General features: G+C 50.2%; 1 protein-coding gene across 1 annotated transcript in view; it reads left to right on the plus strand.

The window, feature by feature from the left end:
• Positions 1 to 13992, plus strand: part of LOC147091249 (uncharacterized) — an 87881-nt gene that overhangs the window by 40680 nt on the left and 33209 nt on the right. Inside the window, exons 2-8 of the mRNA XM_085976490.1 lie at positions 9734 to 9912; positions 10095 to 10192; positions 10268 to 10401; positions 10486 to 10675; positions 10904 to 11051; positions 11199 to 11271; positions 11894 to 12004. Of these exons, the coding sequence (XP_085832616.1) occupies positions 9734 to 9912; positions 10095 to 10192; positions 10268 to 10401; positions 10486 to 10675; positions 10904 to 11051; positions 11199 to 11271; positions 11894 to 12004 (933 nt within the window). The remainder of the gene's footprint in view (positions 1 to 9733; positions 9913 to 10094; positions 10193 to 10267; positions 10402 to 10485; positions 10676 to 10903; positions 11052 to 11198; positions 11272 to 11893; positions 12005 to 13992) is intronic.

Below are 13992 nucleotides of genomic sequence, written 5' to 3' on the forward strand. Positions count from 1 at the left end.
TTCAGCCCAATAACCTCTCTACACTGTCCCATCAGTCTCTTCCAGGTCAAGTATGGCACACGGCTTTGTACCTTGGACTTGCTGTCCATTTCGTGTCCAGTGGATGGGAAATCTGATTTAATGCTCCCTCTTCAGCATCATCTACCCTCCTTTTCATTTCCCACACCAGCGTTCCTAGTGGTCTCCCTAAAGGAGGATTGTAGTGCCACCAGGTTTTTGCTGCACCCATTGGGACAGGCTCAAAATCCCTGATCTTTCTCATGGGACCTGTGTAAGTAGTGGAGAGAAGCTACACACTCCTACACGTGGGCAAGGGGGTGCTCTTGTGAGAAGCGCAGAGAGAATGCTGTTAATGCACAGAATGCCTGTATGAAATTTAAAAGTTCAAGCTGAGAATTTGACCTTCAGTGTTTGCCCATGTGAAGGGGCTTCAGCCTCACTGCTGCATAATTCTGGAACCAATTCCCTCAGAGCTCTGGTGCTGAGTGTCCTGGGCCCCATAAGAGAAAGCTAGGTGCGCAAACTCATTGACCCCCGGGCAGACTTACATTTCTGTAGCACCTTTCACAATGTCCCAAGTGATTTTCAGCCAAGAGAAGTACTTTTATTTTTCAAGTGTTGTCACTGTTGAAGTGTAGGTAACACAGCTGCCAATTTGTGCACAGCAAGCTGCCACACACAGCAATGAGAGAATCTGCTTTCACAATGTAGGTCGAGGGGGTAAATGTGTGGCCAGCACACCTGGGTGAACTCCCCTGCTTTTGGTTGACAGTGCCCTGGGATCTTGTATGCCCACCTGAGAGGGCACCATCAGAGAGATGGCCCCTCCCACAGTGCAGCACCCCCTCAGTACTGCCCTGAAGTGTTAGTCTGGATTATAGGCTTCAGTCTCTGGAGTGGGGCTTGAACCCACAACACTCTGACTCAGGGGTGAGAGAGCTACTCACTGAACCAAGGCTGACAATAGGGGTACTTGGGACTCGATGGGCTTATACCAGGGAAAAGTGTTCCTTTGTTTGCGGTTTTGAACCATTATAGACTTAATGATAAAACTATTAGGACACGATTGGTCTGTGTACAGCACATTCAAGAAGTTTATTTTGGATTAGTTTAGAGTTAGTCAGTGTTACACTAAATCATTGCGATGCATCAGTAAATGCAGCTGCTGTTAATGGTCTTTCCAACACAAGCCAATCAGCTGCCTTTGAGAAATCGCACCCCGAGATCTGAAATGAACAAATAAAGAGCGTTAGAATTGGCTTCCTCAATTCCAGAAGAAAGAACAGATGTGCAGTGATCCAGGATTTCACCAGCAAAGCCCAACATCGCAACCACTGGCTCACTTTTGAAGTATTGACACTGGTGCAGTTAAACATGGCAGTCATTGGTGTACAGCAAGATCCCACAGACAACAATGGGATGTAAAACCAGTTGGTCTGTATTTGTTTGGTGGTAGTGGAGAGCAGAATGTTCCCTATCCTTCCAATAGTGTCCTTTACCTGACCCATAAACGGAACCTTCGGCTACGGGCTCATCAAAGAGATAGCACCTCTGACAATGCAGCACTCCCTCAGTACTGACCCGTCGACAGTGCAGCGCTCCCTCAGTAATGACCCGTCAACAGTGCAGCGCTCCCTCAGTAATGACCCTCCGACAATGCAGCGCTCCCTCAGTACTGAGCCGCCGACAGTGCAGTGCTCCCTCAGTACTGACCCGCCGACAGTGCAGTGCTCCCTCAGTACTGACCCGCCGACAGTGTGGCGCTCCCTCAGTACTGCCCCTCCGACAGTGCGGCGCTCCCTCAGTACTGACCCGTCGACAGTGTGGCGCTCCCTCAGTACTGACCCGCCGACAGTGCAGCGCTCCCTCAGTACTGCCCCTCCGACAGTGCAGTGCTCCCTCAGTACTGACCCGTCGACAGTGCAGCGCTCCCTCAGTACTGACCTGCCGACAGTGCAGCACTCCCTCAGTACTGATCCTCCGACAGTGCGGCACTCCCTCAGATCTTCCCCCCGTGGCCACCAACCTCATAGTTCCCCAACCCCACACAACCCGCTTCTACCTCCTTCCCAATATCCACAAACAGGACTGCCCCGGTAGACCCATCGTTTCAGCCTGTTTTTGCCCCATGGAACTTATCTCTTCCTATCTCGACTCTATCTTTTCTCCCCTTGTCCAGTCTCTTCCCAGCTACATCCGCGACTCTTCTGACACCCTCCACCACTTTAACAGTTTCCACTTTCCTGGCCCCAACCGCTTCCTTTTCATCATGGACGTACAATCCCTCTACACCTCCATCCCCCACCAGGATGGCCTGAGGGCGCTCCGCTTCTTCCTTGAACAGAGGCCCAACCAGTCCCCATCCACCACCACCCTCCTCTGCCTGGCTGAACTTGTTCTCACATTGAACAACTTCTCCTTTGACTCCACTCATTTCCTCCAAATCAAAGGTGTTGCCATGGGTACCAGCATGGGTCCTAGCTATGCCTGCCTTTTCGTGGGATATGTGAAACACTCTTTGTTCCAGTCGTACTTGGGTCCCCTCCCTCACCTCTTTTTCCGGTACATTGATGACTGTATTGGTGCCGTTTCCTGCTCTCGCCCTGAACTAGACAATTTCATTCACTTTGTCCCCAATTTCCACCCTTCCCTCACCTTCACATGGTTCATCTCTGACTCTTCCCTTCCCTTCCTCGACTTCTCCGTCTCCATCTCTGGGGATAGGTTATTGACCAACATTCACTATAAGCCCATTGACTCCCACAGCTACCTGGACTACACTTCCACCCACCCTGCCTCCTGTAAGGACTCTATTCCATTCTCCCAGTTTCTCCGTCTCCGCAGCATCTGCTCCGACGATGCCACCTTCCACACCAGTGCTTCCGACATTTCTTAATCTAGAGCCGTCTTTTGTCTCTTTACTGGTCCCAACACCATTTCGTCTGGTTTTAAATATCTCTTAATGTCTCTTCACTTCTCTTTTGTTCTTTATCCCCATTTCCCAGCCTCCAAACTGGCCTTTTAATTTGTTTCATTTCCTGTGTTTTTTCTGAGTCCTGTCGAAGGGTTTTGATCTGAAACGTTGACTCTGTTTCTCTCGCTATGGATGTTGCCTGGCCTGCTGAGTTTTTCCACCATTTTCTGTTGTTATTTCGGATTTCCAGCATCCGCAGTATTTTGCTATCAGAAATAAACCAGTACCGCAGCCTCTTCTACAGCAGCGCCCCTCGCAGACAGTCGCCGGTACCGCAGCCTCATCTACAGCAGCGCCCCTCGCAGACAGTCACTGGTACTGCAGCCTCATCTACAGCAGCGCCCCTCGCAGACAGTCACTGGTACTGCAGCCTCATCTACAGCAGCGCCCCTCGCAGACAGTCGCCGGTACCGCAGCCTCATCTACAGCAGCGCCCCTCGCAGACAGTCGCCGGTACCGCAGCCTCATCTACAGCAGCGCCCCTCGCAGACAGTATCCGGTACCGCAGCCTCATCTACAGCAGCGCCCCTCGCAGACAGTCGCCGGTACCGCAGCCTCATCTACAGCAGCGCCCCTCGCAGACAGTCGCCGGTACCGCAGCCTCATCTACAGCAGCGCCCCTCGCAGACAGTCGCCGAAACATAGAAGATAGGAGCAGGAGTAGGCCATTCGGCCCTTCGAGCCTTCTCCGCCATTCAATGAGATCATGGCTAATCATCCAAATTCAGTACCCAATTTCCAATTTAAATGCTTTATTGGCATGAGAGTTTACAGAGAAACATATTGCCAAAGCTAACATAGTAAAAAATTACAGTTTTCTAAATATTCTTTTGATATTTGTTGGTTAAATACAGTATTACTTATAAACAATATTAATTTTATACAGTCTTTGTATTACATTTGCTACTTTCAATATTAGTTTTAAACATTCTTAATTTTAAACAGTTCTCAGGTTGTGACCCTGTCCCTTCCTTCTCCCCATATCCCGTGATCCCTTTAGCCTTAAGAAATATATCTAAATCCTTCTTGAATATATTTAATGAATTGGCCTCCACTGCCTTCTCTGGTAGAGAATTCCACAGGTTCACCACTCTCTGGGTGACGAAATTCCTCCTCATCTCTGTCCTAAATGGCTTACCCCTTATCCTTAGACTGAGACCCCTGGTTCTGGACTCCCCGGCCATCGGGAACATCCTTCCTGCATCTAGTCTGTCTAGTCGTGTCATCATTTTATAAGTTTCAATGAGATCCCCTCTCATTCTTCTAAACTCCAGCGAGTATAAGCCCAATCGACCCAATCTCTCCTCATATGTCATTCCTGCCATCCCAGGTATCAGTCTGGTGAATATTCACTGCACTCCCTCCATGGCAAGAACATCCTCCCTCAGATAAGGCGACCAAAACTGCACACAATACTCAAGGTGTGGTCTCACCAAGGCCCTGTACAACTGCAGCAAGACATCCTTGTTCCTGTACTCGAACCCTCTCACTATGAAGGCCAACATACCATTTGCCTTCTTAACCGTCTGCTGAACCTGCATGCTTACCTTCAGCAACTGGTGCACAAGGACACCCAGGTCTCATTGCACTTCCCCTTCTCCCAATCTATTGCCGTTCAGATAATAATCTGCCTTCCTGTTTTTGCCACCAAAGTGGATAACCTCGCATTTATCCACATTATACTGCATCTGCCATGCTTTTGCCCAATCACCTCTTCCTCCTCCTCTATGTCTGACTCAGACACAGTGTCAGCTTGAGGGGCCGCCTTCTCACCTGGTGAGTCACCATCTGAAAGCAGGGAGGCACAAGAGTTGCTTTATTGTGAGGACAGGGCGGCAGCGAGGGAGGCATGAGTGCTGCTGTGCACTGCATTGGTTCGATAGTGGCAAAGGATGCTGGTGTGAGGCGCAAGTGGAAAGGGAGAGGTCAAAAAGGTGATGACCTTACCATTGGTGCCCAGAACAGGGTCAGCATCTCCAGTGGCGACGGGGCCACTCAGCCGGCCTGCCATGATCTGCTCCACTCTCTGCTCGAGGTTGCTCAGCTGTTTCAGGTCAGGACGGCCTCCCCCGGTCTGTCGCTGCTGTCTTCTGTTATGCGCCAGCTTGGACTGCAAGAGAAAGGACCGCCTCTAAGTACAGTGTCAAGCCCTGATATTGCCCGCACTGCCTCCCATGGTCGAATAGCCCTGACAGTGTCTAAAGTCCTGAATGTGCAAGTGCTTTTCATGACAGTCCCATAGCTGCTGGATGAGGGCTGGCCATTAGAGCTTTCAGACTCGTTTGGCTATAAAGTGAGGTGCACATGCAGGGATGAGGAGGATACTGGAAAGGGTACTCACCCTGACAACCCGAGTGAGGACGTTGAAATTTTTCCAGCACTGGGTTGGTGTCCTGCCAACCACGCTGTTGGACATGACCTTGTTTGCCACATCCCTCCATGCTTTCCGATATTCGGCGGGCAGCGGCCTCCTGCCACCCTCAGGGAAGAGGATATGGCGCCTGCGGTCCACTGCACCAACCAGCACCCTCAGGTCACCCTCGCCGAAGAGCTGCACTCTCTCCCTGGCCTTCTCCATTCTCCTGGGCATGGAGCTGTTCCAGAAGCAGTGTTCAGGCCTTGCCTTAGGGCTGCAGCGTGCAGGGTGTGGCAGCCAAGCAAGTCCACCCTCCCCCTTTAAGTGCTGACCGGCGCCTGACTGTCTGCCCTCAATGAGCAACTCGCCGCACCTGCGCTGCGCCCGCCCTCGGTGTTTGCGCCCTGGATCGCCGGCTTAGCGCCTAATGATAGTCGTGCATCGCCTGCTTTAGCGCAGCAGTAACCTCTTGGGGCGATGCAACTGAATATCGGCGAAGGTGGTGCTAAGTTGCGCCGGGCGCAAAAGTTAGCGAACGCCATGCTGTAGCGCCCCAAATGTGGCTATACTGAATTTCTAGGTCTTGGTGTCTAAATTCTATTGGTGCTGCCTCCTTAAGAGGGACACTTGTGGAGCTGACTCTTCTTATTACTGGCAATTGTCAATTTAAAGTCAACTACAATTTCCACACTTTTGTACTCTATACTTCTATTTATGAAGCCCAGAATCCCGTAAGCCTTTTTAACTGCTTTCTCAACCTGTCCTTCCACCTTCAATGATTTGTGCACACATACCCCCAGGTCGCTCTGTTCCTGCACCCACTTCAGGATTGGACCATTTAGTTTATGTGTCCTCTCCTCATTCTTTCTACCAAAACCTATCACTTCACAATTTTCCGTGCTAAATTTCATCTGTTACGTGTCCGCCCATTTCACCTGCCTGTCTATGTCTTCCTGACTTCTGTCACTCTCCTCCTCACTGTTCACTATACTTCCAAGTTTTGTCTCATCTACAAATTTTGAAATTGTGCCCTGTACACCCATGTCCAAGTCATTAATATGTATCAAGAAAAGCAGTGGTCCTAGAACCGACCCCTTAGGAACACCACTGTATACCTTGCTCCAGTCCAAAAAACAACCGTTCACCACTACTCTCTGTTTCCTGTCACTCAGCCAATTCCGTATCCATGTCCACTGTCCCTTTTATTCCATGGGCTTCAACTTTGCTGGCAAGCATATTATGTGGCACTTTGTCGAACACCTTTTTGAAATCCATGTTCACTACGTCAACTGCATTATCCTCATCAATCCTCCCTGTTACCTCATCAAAAAACTCAAACAAGTTAGTTAAACACGATTTGCCTTTAACAAATCCGTGCTGGCTTTCCTTAATTAAACCACACTTTCCAAGCGACTGTTAATTTTGTCCCTGATTACTGTTTCTAAAAGCTTCCCCACTACCGAGGTCAAACTGAATGGCCTGTAGTTGCTGGGTTTATCTTTACACACTTTTTTGAACAAGGGAATAATATTTGCAGTTCTCCAGTCCTCTGGCACCACCCCTGTATCTAAGGAGGATTGGAAGATTATGGCCAGTGTCACCGCGATTTCTTCCCTAAATTCCCGCAGCATCGTAGGATGCATCCCATCCGCTCCTGGTGATTTATGTACTTTAAATACAGCCAGCCTTCCTAATACCTCTTTTTATCAATTTTTATCCTATCAAGTATCTCCACTACCGCCTCCTTTACTATGTCTATGGCAGCATCCTCTTCCTTGGTGAAGACTGATGCAAAATACTCATTTAGTACCTCAGCCATACCCTCTGCCTCCATGAATAGGTCTCCTTTTTGGTCCCTAATCGGCCCCATCCCTCCTCTTACTACCCTTTTACTATTTATATGCCTAAAGAAGACTTTTGGATTACCTTTTATGTTGGCTGCAATTCTATTCTCATACCCTCTCTTTGCCCGTCTTATTTGATTTTTCACTTCTCCTCTGACCTTTCTATATGTAGCCTGATTCTCAGATGCATTTGCAACTTGACATCTGTCATAATTGCTCTTTTTCTGCTTCATCATATTCTCTATCTCTTTCATCACCAAGCGAGCCCTGACTTTAGTTGCCCTGCCTTTCCCCCTCGTTGGAAAGTACCTCAACTGCACCTGAACTATTTCCTCTTTAAAGGCAGCCTATTGTTCATTACAGTTTTGCCTGCCAATCTTTGATTCCAGTTTACCCGGGCCATCACACTGAAATAGCATTTCCCCCTGTTAAACATTTTTACTCTAGATTGCTCCCTGTCCTTTTTCATAGCTAACCAAAACATTATGATACTATGATTACTGTTCCCTAAATGTTCACCTATTGAAACTTGCTCCACCTGACCAACCTCATTCCCCAGTCTGGAGTACAGTTATGTTGAAAGACAGAAGAAGCTGGTGTTGTTCTCCTTGGAGCAGAGAAAATTGAGAGGAGATTTGATAGAGGTGTTCAAATCCATGAGGCGTGTGGACAGAGTAGATAGAGAGAAACTGTTCCCATTGGCAGAAGGGTGGAGAACCGGAGGACAGAGATTTAAGGTGATTGGCAAAAGAACCAAAGGCCACGAAAGAAAGACTTTTTTACGCAGCGAGTGGTTAGGATTTGGAATGTTCTCCCTGAAAGGGCGGTGGAGGCAGATTCAATCACAGCTTTGAAAAGGGAGTTGGATAAGTATCTGAAGGGAAGAAATGTGCAGGGCTACGGGGAAAGGGCGGGGGAGTGGGACTGGCTGAAGTGCTCTTGCAGAGAGCCGGCACGGGCTCGACGGGCCGAATGGCCTCCTTCCCTGCTGTAACCATTCTATGATTCGATGATTCTATGACCATGTGCTGTAACTTTAAAAAAGGTTAAAAGGAAATTGAACAAATTAAATTAAAGTACTGTTCCTTATGGTGATGCAGCACTCCAGTCCCTGCGGTGCCCACCGGTCTCGGAAGGCCTCGAGCATGCCGGCAGACACCGCGTGCTCCATCTCCAGGGCCACCCAGGGGTGAACATGGCCGCGGAAGAGAGGTGGGCCGAATGACCCCCTGGACCGCCCGCTGCCTGGACCAGTTAATGGGCACTTTGGCCAGGCCCAGGAGCAGTCCCACAAGGAGGTCGCCGACCTGCCCGCTCCCCTCCGCACCGGGTGGCCGTAGATCAGGAGAGTGGGACTGAAGTGCAGCCAAAAATCGAGGATCAGCCCCTTCAAATAATGGAAGAGAGGCTGCAACCTCTCACACTCGGTATAAACATGGACAATCTGGGTCTATGGGAACGAGACAAGTTCAGCGTTTCTTTATTGATGAACTGACACAGAATATAAGGAAAGAAACATGTACAGACTCTTAAAGAACAGACATTGTGTTCAACCGATGTAAATTTAATCATACTTTACAACTTCAAATAAATACACATCTATATTTTGTTAAAACACAGTTCCCTCCACTCAAGGAGCAGAAAACACAAGGCCCCAATATCTCCGTGTGCCCCGTGGGAATGCGGGTTCACATGGGGAGCCCGTGGGCCAATCAGACCATTCATTTACTGCGGGTTAAACAGGGGATAAAAAGGGGGAGTCGGCTCTACAGCCTCACTTACCTGGGAGCCTCGCTTGTTAGAATGGAGGGGCTGCGGGTTCTGGGCTTGTTCTTTCTTACAATCTGTTCATCTCAGCCGCCCTCTCTCCTTCTCCCCGCCGATCAATGTTGGCTGTCTCCCAAATTCCGCCAAGACTGCGGCTTTGGGGGAATTGAAGGCAGTGAGTGTGTGCGGAGAGGCTGCTGCTTTGATGCCGGGAGCCGGGATGTGCCGCCGTGTTTCTATTCACTCCACAATCTGCCAGGTGGGTGTATTCTCGGCTCGCCTATATTCTGGGCCAGGGCTTCCCAGGACCAGCCGCAATCTAACTGCACTGGGGATTCCCTGGACAGTATCCTCTCTCCTCATGTCCTGAAACATCAGCTGGAGTCTCCAACCTCCAGTCCGGGAGCTGTCGTGTTTAGGAACTGTGTTCAGTTCTACAGTTTGAAAGTCTGATCAGTGAGATCCTGACCCAGGAGATCTCCTTCCTTCTCTATGCGACTTGGGACTTCTGATGGTTGAATTGTGCCCCAGGATAGGAGGGCAGAGTGAAGATCAGTCCCTGGCTGGCACTGACAGGACAGGGTGTGGATTTGATGCCGGTCTTGTGTAACCAGTCCAGTAGGGATGGAGTTGGTGAACCGTCTCCATTAGATGGAGAATTGGGGAGTGGACGGGGAGAGAAGGAAACTAGAAGCTGGTGCTGAGCTGGGCGGAGTTTCTCCCCCTCCCGGTAACGGTTCCCTTGCCATTCCCTGTGCAGCAACTAACCGCCTTTCATTGACTCTCTTGCAGTGTGCACCAAAGATGGGCGGGTCCTGATCGCCATCTCCAAGGATTTGACGCTGCCTCCTGTAGACCTGACAACGCTCCATCTGAAGGATGGACACGGAGCGGAGTGCAGTCCGACCGTGGCCTCTGCAGACACTGTGCTCTTTCAGTTCGCAGTCACTGAGTGTGGCACTACTCAGCGGGTAGGTATTGTGGGCTGGGAGCCCCATCAATGGCTGTCAGTCGGGTGGGAAAGAGGGTGTCTGAAGGGCAATGGGGGCCCTGAAAGACACTGCATGTGATAAGGCAATGGCAGACTTGCTCAATTTCTCTGTAATCAGTCTACTCCTGGTCCTCTGTAATGATGGTCTTCTGTCTCTTGTAGCTGGATGGGGTGAACGCCGTCTATGAAACGGATGTGTTGGGTCAGTTTGAGATCTTGGATGGAGCTTTGGGATCGGTGACCCGGGACAGCCCCTTCAGGTGAGACTGGGAGCACATGGAGCGGGTAGAGAAGGTGAGGAGCTGAATTCTCCAGCCGTGTCCGTTCTCTTGCAGGCTCCATGTCCAGTGCAGTTACAAGGGGAGCCAGGAGTCTGAACTGCAGGTGAAGCCCCGAGTTTACAGCCTTTCTCCGCCACTGCCTGCCACTGAGGCCGGGATCCTGGTTCTGGAGCTGAGAATAGCGAGAGGTAGCGAGTGCTGCTGATGGTTAGTGTCCAACTTTAGGCTCTCTCTCTCCAAATAGTGGCCGTCCTTCATCTTTCTCTTTGCAGATGGTGGCTACCGGAGCTGGTACGTGGCCAGTGACTACCCGATCCTGAGTGTGCTCCGGGACCCCGTGTTTGTGGAGGTTCGAGTCCTGAACCGGAACGATCCGTCCCTTGTGCTGGTGCTCAATGACTGCTGGGCGACCCCCACCCCCGAGCCGCATTCGGGGCTCCGATGGGACCTCCTGGTGGGCAGGTAAGGCAGCGAGTGAGGGACCTTGGGGCAGGCTGGTGATTGGGGTGGGGGGCGACATGGACTGGGTGAAGGAACCAATCTGAGCTCCAGGTTGACGATTGGTGACTTGAATGGACTGGTTTCTTTATCTAGTCTAATCTCGGGACTTTGCTTTGATGTGCCGCTGTAACTCTGTAGTTGGGAGTTCCAGGTGCCCTCTCCATATAACCCGCTCTTTCTCTGTTCCAGGTGCCCCTTTACTGGAGACAATTACAAAACCCGCCTCCTCCCGGTAGACGCCGCTTCCCATTTGCCGTTCCCAACTCACCATAATCGGTTTGTAGTCAGCACTTTCGCTTTCTGGGACCGAGTTTCGGGCCGGGCTCTGAGCGGGGAGGTGAGTTTCCTTCAGGCTTTCTCTTGGTTGAACTTGTTCCCTGGGTCTTGCTCACAGTGAGGAGGCCCCTGTTGACCCTTTGACTGTAGAAGCATGAATCTCCTGACTGGGATCTGTGGCACTGACCAGACCGCACTGTCTTTCCAGGTTCACTTCCACTGCAGTGCTGAGGTTTGCTTCCCTTCCCCCCGAGAGAACTGCACGGCTCCCTGCAGCCCCAGTAAGTAGCTGGGATCTGACTAGAAACTGAACCTTGATGGGGAGGGGTGGGTGTGGGGCATCTGGACACTGGGCTCACTCAGCAAGGGCCCAACACTGGGCACAGGAGCAGTGTCCTCAATCTGCCCGCTCAACTCTATCCCAGTTCGTCTACAGCAGAATAGCAATCTGGCACCGAGGCTCTGAGCACATCTTGCACTGGTTCTGAATGGAATCCACCTCTGGCCTTGAACATTGATCAGCATCCTGCTGTCACCAGGAGTTCCAGGGTGGAACTGAACCGATATCTGGGGGCGGGGAGACCTGGGCAATGTGTGTATGTCCAGTGTAACCGCTCGTCAAACTAGTGCTTAAAACGGGTCTCTTTCCCCAGGAGACCAGCCTGGCCATTGGACCCGTCAACGACTGCAAACTTTGCTGGGTTGATGCGGGTCCTTCTGAGAATCAGGAGTGAATCTTAGTCTGACAGTGAGGGAACAGTGTTTAACAGCAGTCCAATCTCTCCGGTACTCACTGCCTGAGGGTTTTTGCATTGGGCCATCGGATTGTACACCTGATTCAGGGCTTCAGACAGCTGCACATTGAATTGCCTACCTTGAACTCTTGTCTCTTGTCTCCCCCAGAGAGGCGAAGAAGTGCCGATGACCGGGCTGGGTCCTTGGTGACCTCTGATGGAGCCATCATTTTCCTGGAAGATGAGAGAGTGGGTGCTGGGATCCACCAGGAAGAGAAAGGTAAAGGAGGTCCCTGCTACTGTCTAGTGATGGAGTAACTGGTGCCTATCTAACCCTCCCTTCTCCCCACAGATGCTGCTGCTGATTCCCCCTCCCGTGTTCTTCCTGGAGCAGCGGTTGGGGTAGCTCTGCTCTCCGTGGCCCTGTTGGTTGGGACTGTTGCCATGTGGAAAATGGACCATCGCCGCAGGGTGGGCTCCGAGTGCAGCTCCATGGAAATGTAGATGTGTCTGTTGGACAATAAACTCCTGTTATACATGAACCCTGGTCTTGTATTCAGAGAATCAGAGAATGGCCTCCTGTGCTGTCACCCTTGAGCCCGTGCCTGCTGTTTGCAAGAGCACTTCAGCTAGTCCCACTCCTCGGCCCTTTCCCTGTAGCCCTGCAATTTTTTTTATTTGTTGCTTATCCAGTTCCCTTTTGAAAGCCACGATTTAATCCGCCTCCACCAACCTTTCGGGCAGTGCATTCCAGTTATTAACCACTCCGAGTAAAAAAACAAAATGGTTTTTCTTCATGTCCCCTTTTGGTTCTTTTACAACTAACCTTCAATCTGTGTCCTCTGGTTCTGGCCCGTTCTGCCAATGGCCACAGTTCCCCTCTATCTACTGTCTAGACACCTCATGCTTTTGAAAACCACTCAAATGTGCTCTCTGAAACTTCTCTGCATTAAGAACCCCAGCTTATCTAGTCATCCATGTAACTGACATCCCTCATCCCTGGAACCATGCACCCTCTCCTAGGGCCGTCACATCATTCCTAAAGAGCGGTGCCCAGAATTGACACAATACTCCAGTTGAGGCCAACCGATGTTTTATAAAGGTTCATCATAACTTCCTTGATTTTGTACTCCATGCCACTGCTTGTAAAGCCCAGTATCCCATATGCTTTTTTAATTGCTTTGTCAACCTGCCCTGCTGCCTTCAATGATTTGTGCACACGTACTCCCAGGTCTCTCTGTTCACTTTAGGATTGTACCCTTTAGTTTATATTGCCTGTCCTCGTTCTTCCCACTAAATGTTTCACTTTGCACGTTTGTTAAATTTCATCTGTCTGCCCATTGCACCAGCCTGGCTGTCTTGATCTATCACACACCTTTCCCTGCCCCTGTACTTGCTTAAACTTTGTTACATCACTAACTTTTACCCATTCCCATGAAGGGTCATCGACCTGAAACATTAACTCTGTTTCTCTCCACAGAGGCTGCCTGACCTGAGTATTTCCAGCATTTCCTGCTTTTATTAAACCACTAGTTGGGTTGTTTTGGGCCTCGCTAGACCAGTAGTGGCAAGCTCACTCCTGGTCTTCAACAGCTGCTGTGAACAACCTTCCAGCATCGGTTTGGAATCCAGTTCCAGTATCGATCAAAACTCCAGTCAATTCAATAAAGCAGTAGGGGGAGTATTAGCACATCAATTGAGGGTGGAGACGTCGTGGCCTATCTTATCCTTACTGATCTGGAACTGTAGGAAGAGCTAATCCAGTCACCCCACTCAATGTGGGGTGTGATGGCCACAGTGCGGAGTCGAACTCCTGCACAAGAGGCTTTCCTCAGAATCACTGGTGTCTGAAGGAACTTTTATTGTGGGGACAACCTCTACAGGAAGTCTGGGATTGAGGGAATAAATAGGATAAGGTAGGTCATTATCAATTGGCTAGTCTAGTTTCAGTTGCTGAGAAACTAGTTTAGACAATACAGGATACTTTGAGTTTGACTTTGGAGAATTCTTTGACTTTGGAGAATCCAGAGTTAACAATGATCAGTCAGCAGAGATTTCCCAAAGCCAGGTGGTGCTTGAGCTGCTGCACAGAACTCTGACAGGAGTATTGATGAAAGAAATGCTCTGCTTTTCATTGATCTAGTTTCAAGATGTGACCTGAATTATGGGAAAGATGATGGTTACGGAACCAAAGCCACTGTGGCCCATGGTTAGTGGTAATGGGGCAGGGCCCATGTTTCACCTACTGACAGGTGCCGGTAGATCCAT

The sequence above is a fragment of the Somniosus microcephalus genome, unplaced genomic scaffold (assembly GCF_052327205.1).
Source record: "Somniosus microcephalus isolate GS21.2 unplaced genomic scaffold, FLI_Smic_1.0 unresolved_chr3, whole genome shotgun sequence".
NCBI classification, from domain to species: domain Eukaryota; kingdom Metazoa; phylum Chordata; class Chondrichthyes; order Squaliformes; family Somniosidae; genus Somniosus; species Somniosus microcephalus.